Consider the following 20,469-nt stretch of genomic DNA (forward strand, 5'->3'; position numbering starts at 1 on the left):
TACTACAATCTAACTATAAGAGAATCATCAACCTCATTAATTTATGCATAAATTGAAGTGTGAGCATTCTTGCTGGTCAAAGCTTTTACAGCAAACTGTTTTGACTTTTTCAAACTAGGAGATAACTAGACAACCACATAATCACAATTCAGTTTACTACATCAATTACTACTCAAAAAGAAAACTAAAATATTACTTAGTCATGTTACTTAATTCAAGTTAAAAGAAAATTGAAAGCTCTGATTTCACTTTCAATATTGAGAAGCTATCTCAAAAAGTTCTTTGTATTGATCAGATACAAATGATTTCGCCTTCATTTCCGGTTTCCCATCAGTTCCTGGGGACATGCACTTCACCCCGATGACAGTAGACAAACCTGCACAAATAAAAGAGAGTAGTTGTTTACACGTAATAACGGCTTAGCTAAAGATCTAGTGCAATGACACATTTCCCGTATCAACAAAGTACTATGATTGTACTCACTCTCATATACACGGCCATACACCATTCTTTCCCCTTTCCAATATTCCAAAGGCTTTGTCCTGTACCTGGTGCTTCTCCTTACACCAGACTCCCATGATGTACCAGCATCATCTAGTAAGATAGAGTAAGAATTTATTACTACTTGACAACAAACGGAATTCCATAAAATTGATGAATGAGATAAATTGGGAAGTACAAACCTGCAAGGCTCTTCCTCTGCCTAAGTCTCTTACCCTTGGACTCTTTTTGTGAAGCATGTTTAACTCTCTTTTTCCTATTACTAATGTATTCGAGCAATATCATCTATGAAAATATGATACAAGAGTTCATGTATTGAAGTGTCTATGGAAATATGATACAACTCTTAGAAATTAGTATTGGGCCTAACTCAACCTTACAAAACCGGCTTGTAAGGTGAGGATTGCCTCTAGTATATAAACACTTAGTCAGGCCATCTCTCAACCGATGTGGGACTCTTAACACACCCCCTCACGCCCAGCACTATTGGGCTTGGTGCGTGGATATAAACGGTGGGTGGCCCAATAGCGGAAACCTGATAACAGGTGGCCCGGCGGATCGTGGAGAGGCTCTGATACCATGTCAAATAACCAATTATCCCAAAAGCTTAAGTTGTTAGGATAGAGCCATATCAACGGTTTTATATTATTTCTAACAACAACAGCTCTTGTATTGAAGTATCTATACTCACAAAACAACCTTTTTTTCGCACCAGTCTATCCAAGGAAACACACATTCCATTACAATCATTCACATTATAGACAAGACAGGGATAATGAACTTGATGCAAATCATTACAGAACTGTAAATCCATTATAGTTTCAATTCTGCAGAATCTAGAGTTCTGGGATTCCTAATCGAATCTGATGGCTTCTAAACAAATGATCTAATAAATTACATGTGACCATTGTATAGGTGATCATTTGACATGTACACATGATGACGATGGTATTGACTGTATAAGGGGAAAACCTCCGATAATTTATATAAGAACGAAAAACTTCTTCATTACAATAAACTGTTGAATAATATTACTTCTCTATTTATGCTAAAGTGCTATTATTTGATAAACAATTGAATTGTATAGATGCCCATAGTTTAAAGATTGAGATTTTTTTGAAAAACAAAAAACAAAAAAGCTAGGAACCTGTAAACACGGTTCTGGACCATCGTCTGATCTTCCAGACCTTTTGTCCATAGATTTGGCTTGATTCGCAACTGGATTTGATTGATCAGCTAATGCATATCATGAATGAGTTAGTACCATCGAATCAAAGGTAACACACCACATGTACACATTGAGCTTTGCATATATACATACCTAGTGGAATCACTGAGTCGAAATTTGCATCATTGGTTGGTACAGAAGATATCAATTCCTGCATATTTTCTGCTAGCATCTATCATAATACAAATTTCATTCAGATTTCAGAGCTAAACCATCAACAACTTAAGATTATTAAACTAAAATGGTCAGAGGTAACATACTTTGTCCTCAAATTGATGAATAAAATTAATTATAGTTCTAGTGAATAAAATTAAAATAGTACTAGTATAACAAAATTCTAAAATCAATAATGATAGTTTTATCATATCCTATATCACTATCCTGCGCTCCAAACGTTATATTTGACATAATGATAATACTAGCAAATCAATGGGTAAAATTCAAATGCAGAAACTTTACACCTACAATTAAGAAATGTTTCCAACTATCCAACATGCCAAGAATTATAAAGAGCTTCAAACTTATGCTTATACTTTCTAACAAAGAGCAAAATCTAAGATGAATAAGGGTTTGTTTGACCCAGCTTTTTTTAGAGCTTATGCAAACAGTTTATGCAATTTTTATATATTATTATAAGTTTGTCAAGGTAGTTTATGATAGAATAGACTATAAAATTACAATTTTTACTAGTGTGAACTTATAAAATAACATAAAACAAGCTGTTTGCATAAGCTCTAAAATAAAAACTGGGCCAAACAAGCCCTAAGAGTTACTACAAAACAATAATGAATGAGAGAATAGGGGGGAAAAGAAAAAACTAACCGTGAAGATTGTGAGAAGATGATTGATGGTGAAGTGAAAAACAGAGAGGAGAGGAAGATTAATGGTGAAGTGAAAAAGGGGAAGAGTCCTAACCTATGATAGGACAATTTCACCACCCCTTTGACATGCAGGTTATCGATATAATCCACGGTTTACTGAACAATTTTTATTTATTTATAATAACAATTACTTTTTTAATCTTTAACTAGTGCCTTAGGGTGGAAGAACACAAAATTGACTTATGGTGTATGACTTATAGCTTATAAGTTAAAAGATGAAGTATGTTTAGGGTCTATTTGGAGTATTTTTTAGGTGTAGAAGTTCTTTTAATCATAAAGCTAGAAATAAATTTTTTTAACTAAAGTTAAAATTGTTTGGTAAATCTTAATTTTTTTTGTAATTGTTTTTTAAAGTTGTTTTTTATTATAATAGGGTTAAAAGATACACCGGTGAAATTTGATCCCTTCCCATTTGGGGAGGGATCAAATTACACAGGTGTAACATTTACTTTTAAAATATAGAAACTGTTTTTTTTTTTTTTTTACTCTAACTTTTAGAAATTGTTGTTTGTCCTAGCTTCTTACTTTTAAGTAAAAAGAAGAGGAAAAAAAACTAGGTGAAACGGACCCTTAGTAATAGTTTTTTTATCAAGGACTTATTTTATTGACTTATAATTTATTTTTTAAATGTTATTTCAAGTAGCTTATTAGTTTATAGTTTATCATTTTTTTCTTCCACTTTTACCCTTAATATTTTAACTAAAATCCACTTTTACCTTTATAATTTATTTTAATTTAAAATAATACAATTATGTTTTAAAATGAAAAAACAACTCATGTATCATATAATAATTTTTTTGGAGCGATGACAATAACTTATATGATGTTTTTAGTAGTATTTTAGGTTAGTTTTTATTAGATTTAGTAGTAATTAAAGATCAAATGCAAGCAAAAATACCTAAAGTTATGAAGTTACTTGACCAAGAAGCAAGAAAAGTGGAAAATGCATAAAAAGGGGCAAAAATGGAAGAAATACGCTCAAAATACCACATCATACCAAAAACACCATAACTAGAGCTACGAGTGTCGGATCGAGGCCTGTGACCATGCATTGGAAATCTAAGACAAAGAGCTACAATTTTTGTGTTGGAGCAAAAATCTAATTATGGACGCCATCGTGGCTACAATGAATTATATCATGGCAGGAAACTTGGCCACCAAGTCGGCGTGCTGCCCAAGCAAGAAAAACCAACTCATTGTACCAACGTTGGGATTATCATGTCCACGATGGTACCAAGGTTGGGATTATCGCAGCACGATGGAAAGTCCAAATCCACTAAAAAAAAACTATAAATAAAGCTCTCATCTTTCACAATTATTCATTCAGAAGTTCAGAGAACTATAAGCTCTTTAAGGGCCTGTTTTATAAGCTATAAGCTATCTGTCATTAACTATAACCTATAAATCATCAGCTAGCTTATAAGTCATCTGCTATTTTTAGCAAACTAAGCCTTAAAGGACGAGCCAACCATAGTGGATATCAAAGGAAGTAAAAATGATCAAGCGTGATTCTAAACGAGAAGTCAAACAAGTCTCTTAGAAAATAATCAAGAACGACATCTTCATTCAATGGTCAATTCTGCAGCAATACCGTCTGATAAAAGAACAATGGTTGAGATTAAATAGTATAAATCTACACTACATGAATTAAAGTCGTTGGATCACAAATCTGTTGCTGAATCTCCCTATTGCATGAAACTGTTTGAAGCAACTACTACAGGCGATTCATATCCGTATCTTGTAGGGAGAAAAATCAAGAAAAACATCCTAAACTTTTACAGTTTGAGAGAAAATCACATATACACAATAAATTGAAAAATAAATGAATGAGAAATGAAAATAAAATAATCTTAATAAAAGGGCTAAAAAATTCAAAACTATGATTAAAAAAAAAAAACACTTAAATTCACAATTGCAAATTTGAACAATCTTTTATCGCTGTCCTCTATTTTCAAATTGTTTACCATTTCTACATATCTTTTCCAATACAAAAGATTTGGTTTGGCTTTGTGAGTATTTTGCTGTGAGTAGAAAGTGAACCATTATTCTCCAACCTTCAAAATCAATACGTCAACGTAAGCAAAATCAACACAAAAGGTGTAATCAAATAATATTACATAAAATTTTTGATGTAACTCATAGACTTTCTTTTTAAATATTTTTTACTCAAAGAATTAAATCATAACTTTCTTAAAAAAGTTAACTTGAATTAAAGTCATAAAGTATCAATGAGTAGAGTAGATAGAAAAACCTTATTTTCATCTAAAAGGTGTTGTTTGAGATAATTTATCATTATCAACATCAATAATGATTATTCTGATTTGGTAAAAAAAATTATAAAATTATCGTTTTGTTGACTTTGTTGACTATAACAAATCCAAATCTTTTTTTTCTTCTTCTAGAAGGATGAAGAGGGTTTAGAAAAAAGCAAGGCTAATTAGAACAAACAAATCATGGTTGCAAAATTAATCTTCAATTTTTTTTATTTATTAGGAATCACATAAATACAGATAATTTATCATACCTTTTGATAATTTACTGTTACAACTTCCCTTTGTTTTTTTCCCTTCTTTCTTTGCTACGTTCAAAGGAACCCCTACATAGAGAAAAAGCAAAACCATTAACTATGATAGCAACATAAATTGGACCCCAATTAAATGATGTTAAATTACATATTTTTTTATAGAACTTTTGGCCAAGTCAAATAACATGTAATTGACAATTTAATAAATTAACATGACCCTTTTGATATTTACTCCCTAAGTTGAATACTATAATGTTCTTTTCTGACTTTATCTTCAACGTAACAGAAAATATTAGTAAATAATTATATATTGAATTTAGAATTAAATAGGTTTTTAGTCATAAAATTCACAACTTTCCATGTTCCCTACATAAATTTCAGAACTGCTATATATCACGAAGGATTTTTTAACGAGAACCACGAACATAGCTATTTGGATCAGTTTCTTCTTCTTTTTTTTTTTTTTTAATAAAAAAATTATATATCTGGTTGTTTGACAGAAATCATGGGTGGTTGGTAACATGGTCGTGGTTTTCGTTGTTCAATGTTTCGTAGTAATAAGTATTATTCCATAAATTTTGTCAAATTTTAGTCTATATTTACTTTTAATTATAAGACATCATAATGACTCGGTACATCCAACAACATTGATTCTATGCCTCTTTGCTCATATATACTCCATTCGTTTTAAAATGTAAGTCACTTTGGCCAAATTGCACAAATTAAGAAATGGAATTAATGTTCTATGGAAAAGAGAAATTACGAGTTAGTTTACAAGATTGTCCTTCATTAATGGTATGGAAAGATAAATTGAATAATTGAAAGAAGAAAGAGTAATAAAGAGTCAAGGGTATAATAGGGAAAATAACATTAAATGTTTCATTGGTAATGACAAGTGACTTATAATTTGGTACAAATTTTTTCCTCAAAGTGATTTACATTTTGGAACGGAGGGAGTAATATGGAAAAAAATGTTAACGTGTGCCCCTGAGGCACTAGTTAATGAATCAAATGTGGTAAAATGATCTTGGAACTTGTGTAATTGATCTTTTAGGAATATAAAGAACACTATTTTCAATATAAAAGTTACTTATTTTGGTATTTTTAACTAGTGTCCACGGGCCTAGAGTTAGCATGCCCCATATAATATACAAAAAAGGGAGAAACTATACAAAGTGAGGGGCCAAATCTTACACAAATAAAATGCAAAAAGAAAAAGAAAAAAAAGGACAAAAAAATTCAAAATTTGGGAAACTATCCCTAAATTAGTCCTCAATAAAGACACGAGGCAAAGAAAACCTCGGTAATATACTAAAGAAAAGTCGAATTGCCAACACTTTCTTATTGCACTCTAATACTCCCATAAAGGAATCATTGAGAGTATGGCCGAGGTGGACTCTTATACAAATAGTAAAAACACTCATTTTTTAAAAGGTTTTCAAAATAGAAACTATAATTGGACAAGTTATAGGAATTAAGCTTAAAATTTCTTAATTTTATAGAAACTAAAAATATAATTAACTCTTGAATTAATAAAATGATATTAGGTCCACAAAATCAATGTATTTAATGAAAAGAAAAACAAATTAACAAAAATAATTTACATTACCTGCAACTTTTTGGCACACTCCAAGAAGGGTGTGAATTTTTTCTCTTATGATCATTCAATGCCATATACTTCTTCCAATCCTTAAGCACAATCTTAAGATCATTAACTTTATTCTCCAAACCAACACAACAATTAGCATGCATTGTTGCAACTTTAGCAAAATCCTTGCTAGATTGACAAAACCCTCCAAAGTAACTTGTGCTCAAGAACCTAATCTTAAGCTTCTTAGTAGTAATTAAGGGGTGCATTTTGATTTTGTTGAGAACATCTTGATCATGCAAAGTTGGATATGATTCTCTAGAATTGTACCAAAATTTGTAGAACCAAATTGTTCTTGCATTGGATTTTACATAGGTGAATCCTCCATTTGGAAAGTTGTGTAAGTCATAGGAGTTTCCATTGAAATAATCACATGCAATTTGGAAATCAGCATCTTTGTAAAATTGTTTGAATGGATCTCTTAGCCACATTATATCAGTGTCCTGCAAAGGGAAAAAAGCAGGTTAATCAAGCACTTTCATAACTCTAGGTTTTGCGTTTTTACGGGGTGCATTGCAATATGCAGGTTAATTAAGCGCTTCTGATATAAGAACTTAAAAATAAGTTGTTTCTACTGTCAAAGAGGGAATGACGATAAACTCTACATTTTTTATAATCATGTTATGAGTATGAAATGTCTACCACCATTGAGCTGTAACTAATCCTTGTTAGAGAGCTTGATAAACTCTATGTTAGCTGAAAACAAAAACGCTATACGGAGAAGATTATGAAAATAAGTTGAAAACAACATATAGAGATATCATATGCTATTTTTATAAGTTCTTTCAAGGACGTGTTTCGATAAACAACTTATTTATGCATTAAACAAATTCCTTTGTAAACCTAATATATAAGTTGTTCCCACGGACAACGAATAAGCAAACTCTGCATAAGCCAAAAATAGCTTATATAAACAACATATCTAGGAGAGTTTATGAAAATAAGTTGAAAAGAACTTAGATATGTAGCAATTTATTTTAGTAAACTCTTCCAAACACCTACATAAGTTCTTGCGTCATAAGATAAGCTCAAATAAGCTGTACCGCACATCCCTCAACAAAGGATTTAGTAGAACTTATTTATATCTATCTTATGCACAGTTGTCAAGCGCAAATCGCAAAAATAATAGTAGTATGTTCAAATTCAGCTATGTAACAATGTTATATTGCTGCTAAAGCCGCTATTTGCAAACATTTTAAACTAAACAGCGTATCGCAGAACAACAACCATTCGTTCAAATTCTGCTACGCTATTTAACAGCAATGATCTTATGACATAAGCACTTACATAATTAACGTAGAAACTCAATCATAATTGTGTCTATTTGTGTGTGTATGTGTGTGCGCACGCGCATATGGTAAAGAAATAAATACATACCGTGAACACAAAGCTGTATCCCAAATGAAGAACAGCACCAAGAAACTCAATCCTTCTCCACATCATATGTAAGTAAGTAGGAGTCATGAAAAAAGCTTCATTGGTGAAATTGTCACCTTTAGTTTGAAGTTGATAACAATATTTATGCAAAGCATTGCAACGAGAATACGCTTTTTCGTCCCAAGTTATAACCACAAGATGATCCAATAACTTTTGTGTTTGGTTTCCACCAATTTGAAAACTCTCAAGAAATTGATCAAATATTGAACCTGGCTCTGCCCATGCATCATTCAATGTTGTGATTATCACTGTTTTGTCCTTCATTGATGCTTGTTTAAGAACACTCTTTAGATTTGGATCATAATACTCCTGTAACATAAACAAACATATAAGACAACATTAAACACTTTGAAAATATTAACTTCATATTTCATACAAGACATTCATCAAACACATGGAAGGTGTATTTTTGTTTAAACATGAAAGTGCATGTTTGGATTAACAATGTAAGCTATTGTGTTTCAACAAAATTAAGTTATCATTGTGATTTCGTCAAATTCATCGTAATTTCAAACATCACTTGGTGTATTCGTGAGTATATTGATTTTGGCAGCATGATTTATTCTAATTTGAAGCTAGAATTTTGAGTTTTTACTTTAAATTTAATTCATCTTATTTTTACATAAATATATCCAAATATAAATCACTTTACATACAATTCACGTTCAGAATTAACTTTTATCAACACATAACGCATTAACACAAAAGAAAATACATCTATGAAAAATATAGGTTAAAAGATCACACACCACTAGTACATCATTTGGATAACAACTAGTTTCTTAATTATATAAAGATATAAAGCAATCTTTACCTAAAAATTCATGACATAAAAAATGGTTAAGATTTAAGAAAAAATCCAAAAGGAAAAAGTGTGGAAAAGTACGTAAAAGCCATAAAATTTGAAGTCTATAACCTATTAATTGGGACATAGACAAATATATAATTAATATACAAGATGGTCCCCCTCAATTTGCTTATATATACACACTAGTGGCTCCTAAGACTATTTTAGGGTAAATATTGTACATAAATATTTAGTGACCTACATGTGATGTTGCCTTTAAATTAAACTCCATGGTCCTATTTGTACAATTATGGAGTGGAAACTGATTTGTGTGACACTATATATATCACATTATTGTGGATGACATCTTCAAAGAATAATATTCTCCAAAGGAAAATATATCCCTTTATTACTTTTCCACTAAGAAAAATGGGTTGTAGACATTATGGGTCATGGAACCATAGTAGTGCTTTTACCAATAAAAATGCAACCAAGGTATTTCCTTCTATAGTAAATTTTAGGGTTAGTTCCATATAGATATATTGCAAATTGCCAACAAATTAAAGAATTAGATTTCCCTAGTCCCTACTATTATCACTAGGTGATTGCACATATTTACGCAGTCAGTATATTATATATATGTTGAGTCGAGATTAGACAATTCAAAATTTGAGTAAAGTGGTCATAAACTCAATGTTGTAAATTTAAAAAAGAATAAAAAAATGCACAAAAATCTAAAATATGTGATCTGTGTTAATATATGTGATCAGAGATTGCATAGAATTCAAATTCCAACTTAGTAATAGACTAAAGAGGCCATAAAGATGGAAATGGATTTCCCGTTGTTACAACAGATCGCTGTATCAAAATCAAAATCGTCCGATTAAAATTGACGGTCGAAATTGTTTTTATTTAATCAATGGTTAGAATTGCTTACTGCGGCAAACTGTGTTGTTTTGCAATACTACGCAATCAACATGCCATAAACAATACTACATGAACAAATATTTTTTTCATCTAATTCAATAAAATTGGTAATTTGAATTCTTCTAAGGCTCTAACCAATACTCCTTCAGTCCCAATTTGATTGACACAATTGACCGTTTTACGTATGCCGGTGCATAACTTTGACGATTAATATTTTTAATTGTATAATAATAAAAATTATAAAAATTTAATATTTTAAAAATACTGATCGAGACGAATCAAACAACATTACTGGTATCTTGGTAAAACAATGTGTATTGGTAATGTTAATTTGAAATTAAAGCAATCATGATTTTAGCATAGTCAAGTCAACACTTAGTCTACATTGAGACAACCATGTGAACAACTGGTTATGTCTGATCAATGGTTAGTTACATTACATATGTTAGCACGTGGTTCACCAATATGGTCACAAACATGCAAAATTAATACCTTAAAAAAATGTACAAGTTGAGTTAATGATGTTCTTCAAAAGACACCTATAAAAACAACAAATCTACAAATAACAATTTGAGCTGAATAACTATAATTCCGTTGTTTTTTTTCATATATTTTAGTTAAATAATTACAATGTTCACAATGTAAAAAAGTTTTACACAAATTTCCTACTAATGTCGTATTGTAAAAATATATTATTTTTCAAAGTATATGTAAAAATATTATTTCTCAAAGTTCCTACTAATTTCATATATTATTTCTCAAAGTATATGTAATTTTTTTTTTAACATATACTATTAATATTTAAGTGGTAAATTTTATACATAGATAACTGACATTTCTGATTAAAGATATATTTAATGTTTCATAATGAGAAGACATTACACATGTAATTACATTATCAAGCGTATAATATATTATTAAATTATATTTCAAGTGCTAAATAAATTATGAGCTCAAATACAATAATCGTGTGTATGATTAGGCAAAATCTATCAAGCAAATGTAGATAATGACAAATTATATTTAAAATTATTAGGTTTGGTCTAATGATAAAATATTTAAATAATATATCAGACGTAGTAGATTCGATCTAACTTCATTATAAAATGAAAAAAAAAGACAAATTCTATCAAGTATTTAAGTCTTTCATTACCAACATAAATCACAAAAACAGGTCATATTGAATATTTTAAATCTGTCAATGATCTTTCGTCAACAATGAAATAACATGTGGTCCCTATGAATGAATTTTATACTATTATTTAGATTGGATGGATGATGCTACATCAGACTTTGAAACAAAAAATACAGAGCTTAACAACAAAAGAAATGAATATTAAGCTGAAAATTTATGCAGTTTAAAAGTAGTTAATTGATGAAATGGCTAATCCTACTGCCCCACATCTATATAATATGATTAATTAATGAGATGAAGATGTTAAAAAGAATAATTATTTAATTGAACAACATATGTGTTATATGAAATAAAAATAAATTTTATATTGGATGCAAAAGAATATAATTCAAAGGAACATGTTTGGGAACTGAGAAGCATATCAATGATGCTTAGAAGTTAGAACATGCTAAAAAATAATTAAGAGAATATAATCATTCTTTAAAAAATTATTAGTAGAATATTCACTAACTGATACTTATAAATAAACATTATGATGAAATTAATTTCTATTTTTTTTATAAAATTTAAAAAGTGTCTTTTTTAAAAAAAAAAGTTCAATCTAGAGATTTTTTTTTGAAGCACAATCTAGAGAAAATTGACACAGATAAAGCGTGGGGTTTATATAATTTGAAATTATAACCAAAGCTCATATTATTATCATTTGACAAAAAATAAAACAACCAAATATGAAAAGTAAAAAAAAAAAAAAATCCGTAAACTTCTCTCTTCTCTGCTTTCCTATTGTCCCCTGCTTAACGACAATCCCAACAAAACGGATATGGATTCAGTGAATTCACACATATACTGACTGCAGTGTAGTCGGTCACATATAAACCGTCCGAACAAGATCGGACGGTTCAGATTTTAAAATAAGATTTTATAATTAAAATCTGACCTTAAAATCTGAGCCGTCTGATGGTCCAAATCTACTGACTGCATGTAGTCGACTTCACAGAATCCAAATCCCAACAAAACCCCAACAATAATAAAATCAATAAAACAAAATTTTTGCCTTTTAGGAGTATTTTCTAGAGAGTGAGGGAATGTGCAACAATTCAAGAAAAATAAATAAATAAATTGAAAGAGTTATAAGTAAAAAAAAAGTTAAATAGTATGTCCGGAGTACTAGTCAAATATATTAATATAAATATTTTATTTTGAAATTAGTACATTAATATCCTAAAGATGTAATGATTTAATTTTGTAATTCACATAATTTTTCAATAAATACAATTAAAAAAAATAATAGTTTGATTTTCAATTAACTTGCTAACCGGGCAACTTCATCATCTTTAGCCATTTCTTTAGCGAATTAAATAGAACGGACAATTGAAAAAAATCAGTTTAATCCGGAAAATTCGATCATATTACCACCTTTAACATGCATATGATTTTTTATTTTTTGTTGAGGGAAACGTGATTATGATTTTTAAATTGAAACATAATGATAATAACCACATACAAAATTATGCCCAATTCCCTTTAAAAAGAAAAATCTATGCTTCGAAGGATATTATAAAGCCAAGCTAAAAAAAAAAAAACCAAGTAAGATAAATTTGAATCCTCCGTGGGAGAAATTCTTGCAACATATATTTTAACTGTTGATTTAAGATTTGACGACTAAAATTTTAAATATATTTTTTTGTAGTTAAATAATTTGTCCAAATCAGTTACAAAATTATACGTATTAACCTTCGAAAATTCAATTTTCAAGTAAGATCCATTGCACTTGATAATTTCCACATTTGTCTTCCATATTTCATAAAATTTTAATGTAGATTTTAGTATATTAAATTTAAAATCTTAATGTATTAAATTTTGATCAGCAATATATGACGGCATAAATGTGGAATATTACTCAAGCTATCCATCCAGATTCGAAAGAGACCTCCTCTCCTCACACTATTCCGAATGGTGACAAATTTTACAATTAAAATTTTGCAAAATTTAGAAAACTTTACCCCAAGAGTCTGCTGAAAATGATGCATATCCCAATCACCAATTTTAATCTTTTTTGTGTACTAAAACAAAGCCCCACACGCTACTACCTTTTATTCTAGCCCATATCTTCTCATTCTCATATCATATGTAATAAATAAATAAATCAATGAACCTTCTTAGAAATTGTTATGTAAATCTTATCACCAACTAATACAAGTTTAGCTCTCTAATGGAATGCTTATATTTTAATATAATATGAAAAGTGTGATTTTTTTTAAGTTTTAAGTTTGATTAATTCTGATGTCAATTTTTGTGTGTTAGTTTGTCCAGAATTTTGTTGAACCTACGTAAATGGACGGTAGAATTGAACCTTTTAACATTTTCTTATATATATAACTAGAGAGAGTTGTCCATTGTGGCTGAAATTTCACCCTAAAAGTCGATAAGTTGAGTATTTGGAATTCGAGCTCTGACTTCTACGTTTATAATGTTATGTCCCTACCAACAGAACTATCAACTGAACTAAGTTCATGGAAACTAGTTAAGTTTTTTTAATTAACAAATAAAAAAATAATTTTGTTTTTATAAATACTACCTCAACTAACAATATTGATTTGTCTGAAAAATATTCTTAATGGAGGAGGAAAAAAAGAATGAAACAGTGAACAGACAACAGAAGAAGAAAAAAAAACTTAAAACGTTAAAAATAAAAATAAACTTATTTCTCCTGTTCAAGTTTGACATGGAGAATCAAAATTGATTCACAAAAACAAAGCAAACATGAACTAAAAAAGCATAAAAAATCAACTTTTTGATTAGTTCAAATGAAAAAAAAAAATTACCAGTAACTCAAAATTCATCTTTTTGATTAATCAAAAAATCAACTTTTTTATGTAACTCTCATGAAAAATATCCAAAACCCAGAATTCCAATTGCAATCAAAGAGAGAGAGAGAGAGAGAGAGAGAGAGAGAGAGAGAGAGAGAGAGAGAGACTTACTTGTGTAGAGATACCATTGAAGTAATGTGAAATAGTAGCTTGAAAACCAAAAGGAGAAGCAGAATTGTTACAAAGAAACATCCACAAAACAGCAAATCCAACAAGAAACATAATCATTGGCATAATCCTCCTCACAAAAACATGGCTTCCTCCTGACCCAATTGAATTCCACCCCTTATTCCCTTCACCAGCGCCGGCAGAAAAATCCTTCATATTGTATCAAAATCTCAATTGGGTTGTCAAAAAAATTGTATCTTTGACTTGTTATGAATGAAGAAAACTATATAATATAATTGATAATTGATATTGTTTTCTTCACCAATACTAACATATGTATGTATCTATGTAGCTATATGTATGTTTTATATGTAAGATGATGTATGTGTTTTTGTAACTACCTAGTATTAACAAAGTTTGAGAGTATTCTAAGGTTGTTTGGTTGGTACCCTATGGAAGATAGATCATATGAATTTGTTTGTAGGTTATGAGAAAACAATAGGAATTGGAATTGAGAGAGTTTCTAGAAGAAACGACTTTCAATTTTCGAATGCATTAACTTCGTGTTATGTAGATGCTGACAAAATCGAGAGAGAGAGAGAGAGACACCAAGTGTTTTTTTTTTTTTTTTTATGACGAAAGAGAGAGACCAAGTTGAAAAGGAAACTTTTTATTTTTGTAACGGAAAATAAGGAAACTAATTAGTTTCACGATTTTTTGTAATTAGGGAAGATAATACTGTAGGAAATTATGTATACAAATCCAAGTTATATAATCTTCCATAAATATTTAGTTCATTAAACTGTCTAATCTGGTTCGGGTGTTAGTTCTAGCCTTAAGTGGTTTAAGTCTGTTTCCGATCGTAGTTTTAGGGATCGAACTGTGGTTCTCCCTACTAAATTTAGAGTCAATCATGAACCAACTAACGATTGATTAATTCATCCATCCTTAATTATAAACAAAAGTTCAATTTTTAGATTCATTAAATAACTATGTATCTAATATAAAAAAATATTATGTATCTGGTCTATATTATAAGCTAAATACATCAACTATTCAATAAATATGAAAAGTTTACTTTTGCTTATAATTTTTTTTTTGGTTTTGTTAACATGTGCTCTAAGGGCACATTTTAAAATGCATTTAATTAACTAATATCTCATTTAATTTACTTCAAAAATAACAATAATCAATTTTATTAATTAAAAGACATGGTTCACTATATTTATTACCCTTTTAAGAAAATTGCATAGACAAAATATAATACTTGCCTAATTACAAAATATATATATATATATATATATATATATATATATATATATATATATATATATATATATATATATATATATATATATATAATATAATATAATACTTGCCAAATACTTGATGTATGATCACGCGCTTGGTCAAATTTTTTTTGTTACAAAACTTTTCTTTTTAAGTGAAAAACAAATTATAGTAAGTATTATAAAATTCTAAAACATATTAGCAATTCAAAAGCTAAAATAGTCCTAACAATCGTTACCATTACAACATAATACTATAATACTCGATTTTGTTCACCGAAAAAAAAAACAAAAAACACAAGTTAGCATAAATCAAGTATTGCCTAGAGTACTATAAGCCCGATTATTAACAAACCAAGAAAAAATTGGATACATATAATTATGGTCGTATTACTAAGCGCGTGATAATAAATCAAATTTGGCAGCATATCATATTTTGCATTTTCAATTCTTTTAAATAGATAATAAATATAGTGGACCATATCTTTTAATTAATAAAGTTGATTATTGCTATTTTTGAAATAAATTAAGTGGGATATTAGTTAATTAAATGCACCTTAAAATGTACCCTTGGGGCACATGTTAGCATTTGCATTTTTTTTTCTTTCACCACCAGTTTAATCTGGTTCAGGGTCGGTTCTGACATCAAGTGGTTCCAGCTCCCTCCCGATCGTAGTTACGGAGGATCGAAATGTGGTCATGTCTACCAAGTTCAACGTCAATCACCACTGAACCAACTAACGTTTGGTCGACTTTTACTTATAATTAAGAATATAAAGTATAATGTAGGAAAATTGTAATTAAGAATGAGAATTAGATTCATATATATCGGATACCCATAAAAAATACACACAATATATAGGATAAAAATCTGCATTTTAGATACAAGTATATGTAACTATCCGTAAAAATGATTGGATATGGGTGTTCGTACGGGTACCCGAGTACCCACTCCACCTCATACCCACATAATATATATTTATTATATATATAAATTAAAAAAAATATGCGGCATTATTAAACTTTTAATAAAAATGTTTATTCTCTTTCAAAAAAAATGTTTATTTATTACATAATACAAACACAATGTGAATATTTCAACAGAGATATGAACTTTAGCACGATATTAATAATAATTTTGTTTATACTTTTCGACGGTCAGCATTATAATCTTTGACTTTTTTTAATTCTATTAAAATGATGTGATATTTTATAATAGATAGATTTGTGTTTAGAAAAAATGCGGGTAATGGATACATCTATGGGTATTTAGGTACCTATAGGGTATGAACACATGTACAAGTTGCTACCGACACGTAGGGGTGAGCATAGGTCAGGCCGACCTACAGAGACCTACGTCCTAGCCTACATAGGCTCAAGCAACAAAAAAAATTATAAGCTTATTTAGCTTAAAAAATAGCCAGACTACATGCCATAAAAAACAGTCTTTTAGCCTTACTAGACTGACCTATTTAAATAAATATGAATAATATTTTTATTAATAATATTATTATATATAATTTGTACATTGATTAAATTATAAATCTATTAACCTTTTTTAGTAGTTTAAGTTTAATAATCTACATTAAATTTTACACATATATAAATGTATTATTATTATAAACAATAATTGAAATATAATGTTAAATATAAACAATAAATGTACTCAAATGAAATAGATTTCTAAACAGACTAATAGGCCATATCAAGCTTTCAAAACGTCAAGCTCAAGCCTAGAAAATAAGCCTATGATAGACTACTGACCAAGCTCAGACCTTGAAATTTTTACAGGTCATGCTTAGGCTTGGTAAAGCCTAGCTCGATCTAGTCTATTTCCACCCATACGGGTATGGATCTTAGTACGAGTATTTTGTTCAAACCGTGAATATGCGGATGAGTACTATAGTATACTACTCATTGTTATTCCTAGTCCTACGAGCTAAATTATACTTATGGGACATTTTAAATATATTTTTTACTAATTAAATAACTGAATTTGGTCCTAATTTTAAATAATCAAATGATTAAGCTCAAGTGGTTAATAAAATACTAATTAAATAATTGTATTCGAGGTCAATTTTTAGGTGGAACAATTTTTACTTAGACTTTACGTTTTTCCTCGGTTGAACTCTAAATTTTTACACTACCAATTGTCATCCCTAATATAAAATGCACAAGTTTCAATACAAATTTACTATTTTAAACTTCTTAACATGTGCACATGGTAGAAAAACCATATAACAGTTTAATGAATTTTCTAAACTCTATAAAAAAAATTGTATAGACAAATTAAAAAATTAGCAACAATATTTTTTTTTAAGCAAATGGAGTGAAGATGGTATCACCCTTTGCAAGGGTTGCAAGGTTCTATTAAAATGAAAATAAAAGATAATACATAATATTGGGGAGACATAAACCAAATCCGGACAAACCAAACCACATAGTCAACCCAAAAATAAACACAGACTGATTCACGTACCAACAACCTCTTGCGATAAATTATAACAAGCATTCAAGACGCTTTCAATTCAAACTGTCTCGCATCAGACTGAAAGAATGACGGGATATCGTACAGTCATGAAATCCAAACCAAATTGAGGCAAACGGCGAAATGAAACACACCAAACGCCAAGAACCAACCTAGAAACAACGAGGAATAACATAATAACGAAAAACTAGCAAGATCCGAAACACCTAAAACACAAATCCAGAGACCAGACAGAGCAAAGAGAACTATAGAAGATGAATCACACACAAGAGGTGAAAGCAGCGCTGAAGATATGCAAATACAAAGTCTCGCAAACACACAACAAGCTCCAAACCAGTGGACCACTGCTGTAAGGGTGGCAGTGCTGGTTGAACATAAATCGGGACCAATAGAACGAGCCCAATTCGTCAACAAATCCTAGCTCAACTGGCAGAAATGTCGAAATTGCTAGTATTGGACGTCAGGACCGGGGTTCGAACCCCGATCACTCCACTTTGTGTGTGTGAGTTTTCAATGACTTTGTCATTTCGTCTATTAACCAACAAAAAAAAAAGTACGAGCCCAATACGGATCCAAAACTATCGTCGCTCATTGCACCACCATCAGAAAGCCGCTACATCTTGTTAAAAATGGTTGAATTTGAGGGCGACACTACAAATGTAGAGAGAGTTCATAGACGACTGGTTAGAGTGAGAAGATTCATTCTTAGTTCAATTAGCAACAATATAGTTTTCAATTTATAAAATCAAAACAAATAATAACACATTTTACTGGGAAAATAAACTAACAAGAGAATTGGTATTTTTCTGTAAAAAAAAAATAAAATTGGTATTTTGAAAATTTTCTTGCTAATTCTTTTATGAAATAATTTTTGCGTATTTTTATTTTTACGAGAAGTTTTAATTTTTGCGTATTTAATTAGCCAAACTCACGTAGTATTTTTTATTCAAAATGAAAAATGCAGTAAGGATTTCCCATAAGTCCTAGCTCAACTGGCAAAAATGCCGAAATTGTTAGGCCGGAATTCGGGACCCGGGTTCGAACCCGGGATCTCACAATTATGTGAGTTTAATTTCAGTGGATTGCCACTTCATATAAGAAAACAAAAAAAATGCAGTAAGGATATTAATAAAAAATGTATTACACAGTAAGAATTACGGAGCATTTAATTTAAAAACATGGATATAAGGTGGGGGTCTAAGTATTGGTGTTATAATTCAAACTCTGCATGCTTTACCAGATATGTTGTAGCATCTGTCCCACAACATCTGTCTAGTGTTCTGTTTTAACAGTTAGCGGTTAGTTAATTTTTGGTTGTTGAGTGCATTTGACCCGTGTTAGTTAATCTGTTATGTACGTTGTAATTCAGTTAGTTTTGATTTGTCGTAGGTAGTTATGCAGTTGCTATTATTTGAAGCAACAAACTCTTGTATATAAACTACTAGGCCCTTTGTGGAAAAATAAGATTTTTTACTCTTTTCCTTTAACCAATTTCTGCTTATTCAATAATTCACATTCTCTCAATTTCATTCTTCATTCATTCATTCATTCTTTGTTCATCATGGTTAAGTGATTAACCCCAACAAAGTGGTATCTAGAGCAAGCACGATTCAAGGGGATTTTGATTCGACTCTTTCACCAAGAAGAGAATCAAATGTTGTAGTGATTCAACCATGGCTGGGAAAAATAATTTCCATGCGAATTTGCTCGTTCTTGATTCAAAGAATTGGGATACATTGGTCTAACAGATGAAAGTCATATTCAGTGTTCAAGAAGTGGATGAACAAGTGAATAATATTCATGATCCATTACCAGCCAATACAACAGAAGATCAGAGAACTGCATTCAGAGATGCAAAGAGGAAAGACAACAAGGCTCTGTTTCTCATTCATCAATGTGTTGATGCCAAGGTGTTTGAGAAGATTACAGATTCCACAACATCCAAAGAAGTTTGGGACATTTTGCCGAAAAGTTATGGTGGCGATACAAAGGTCAAGAAAGTGAAATTGCAAGCCTTGAAAAGACAATATGAATTGTTGCAGATGAATAATGATGAGACGATTGCAGATTACTTCACAAGATTGGTGACTCTTACTAATCAGATGAAGAATTGTGGAAGTACTCTTGGTGAACAAGAAACTGTGAAAAAGGTACTTAGAACTTTAACTCCTAAATTGGATCACATTGTGGTGACAATTAAAGAAACAAATGACTTAAGTGAAGTCAAGATTGAAGATCTAAAGAGTACTATTGAGGCTCATGAGTTGAAGCATGATGAAAGAAATCAAGGCAAAGAAGATGAGCAAGCTTTGTTTGTAAAGTTCAAAAAATACCAGAATGACAAGAAGAATTGGCAAAAAAAGAAAAAGTCCAAGAAAGGGAAAGATTGTGTTGAAGACAAGCCTGAAACCTTGTAGGTCTTTTACATTAGTGGAATTGAGCGTTACATCTCATTGAAATGGGGTCATTTATTCGCTATGGATGGGGTAACATAAGGAGTGGCGAGCTTTTAATTGGATATGAATGAGTCTTGTTAGATCTTAATGTATATTGAGCCTTTGAATGATATGAGTTTTAGTTCAGAACAATTGTCCCCCAAATTCTTGCTATGAATATAATTTTTCATTTTTATAAAATTTCAAGTCT

General features: G+C 30.1%; 2 protein-coding genes across 2 annotated transcripts; both read right to left on the reverse strand.

The window, feature by feature from the left end:
* LOC123910153 (centromere protein C-like) lies at positions 1–2,688 on the reverse strand. The gene is made up of 6 exons (XM_045961209.1): positions 2,552–2,688; positions 1,823–1,901; positions 1,649–1,737; positions 684–786; positions 484–594; positions 1–376 (listed from the first exon to the last, which is right to left on the reverse strand). The coding sequence occupies exons 2-6, from the start codon at positions 1,899–1,901 to the stop codon at positions 252–254; spliced, it is 507 nt and encodes a 168-aa protein (XP_045817165.1). The 5' UTR covers positions 2,552–2,688; the 3' UTR covers positions 1–251.
* A 1,756-nt stretch (positions 2,689–4,444) lies between these two features.
* Positions 4,445–14,684, reverse strand: LOC123910154 (uncharacterized protein At4g15970-like). The gene is made up of 5 exons (XM_045961210.1): positions 14,050–14,684; positions 8,160–8,528; positions 6,744–7,225; positions 5,135–5,206; positions 4,445–4,664 (listed from the first exon to the last, which is right to left on the reverse strand). The coding sequence occupies exons 1-4, from the start codon at positions 14,260–14,262 to the stop codon at positions 5,152–5,154; spliced, it is 1,119 nt and encodes a 372-aa protein (XP_045817166.1). The 5' UTR covers positions 14,263–14,684; the 3' UTR covers positions 4,445–4,664; positions 5,135–5,151.
* Between the last annotated feature and the right edge of the window lie 5,785 nt (positions 14,685–20,469).

Source organism: Trifolium pratense, linkage group LG2, assembly GCF_020283565.1.
Source record: "Trifolium pratense cultivar HEN17-A07 linkage group LG2, ARS_RC_1.1, whole genome shotgun sequence".
In the NCBI taxonomy this organism is placed as follows: Eukaryota; Viridiplantae; Streptophyta; class Magnoliopsida; order Fabales; family Fabaceae; genus Trifolium; species Trifolium pratense.

Coding starts and splice junctions, on each gene's coding strand:
- LOC123910153 (XM_045961209.1), bottom strand. CDS start 1,901: ATGCTAGCAGAAAATATGCAGGAATTGATATCTTCTGTACCAACCAAT. Junction 787..1,648: donor GTCCAGAACCGTGTTTACAG/GTTCCTAGCTTT, acceptor ATATTTTCATAG/ATGATATTGCTCGAATACAT. Junction 595..683: donor GCAGAGGAAGAGCCTTGCAG/GTTTGTACTTCC, acceptor CTATCTTACTAG/ATGATGCTGGTACATCATGG.
- LOC123910154 (XM_045961210.1), bottom strand. CDS start 14,262: ATGAAGGATTTTTCTGCCGGCGCTGGTGAAGGGAATAAGGGGTGGAAT. Junction 8,529..14,049: donor TCAATGGTATCTCTACACAA/GTAAGTCTCTCT, acceptor TTTATGTTACAG/GAGTATTATGATCCAAATCT. Junction 7,226..8,159: donor GATACAGCTTTGTGTTCACG/GTATGTATTTAT, acceptor TTCCCTTTGCAG/GACACTGATATAATGTGGCT.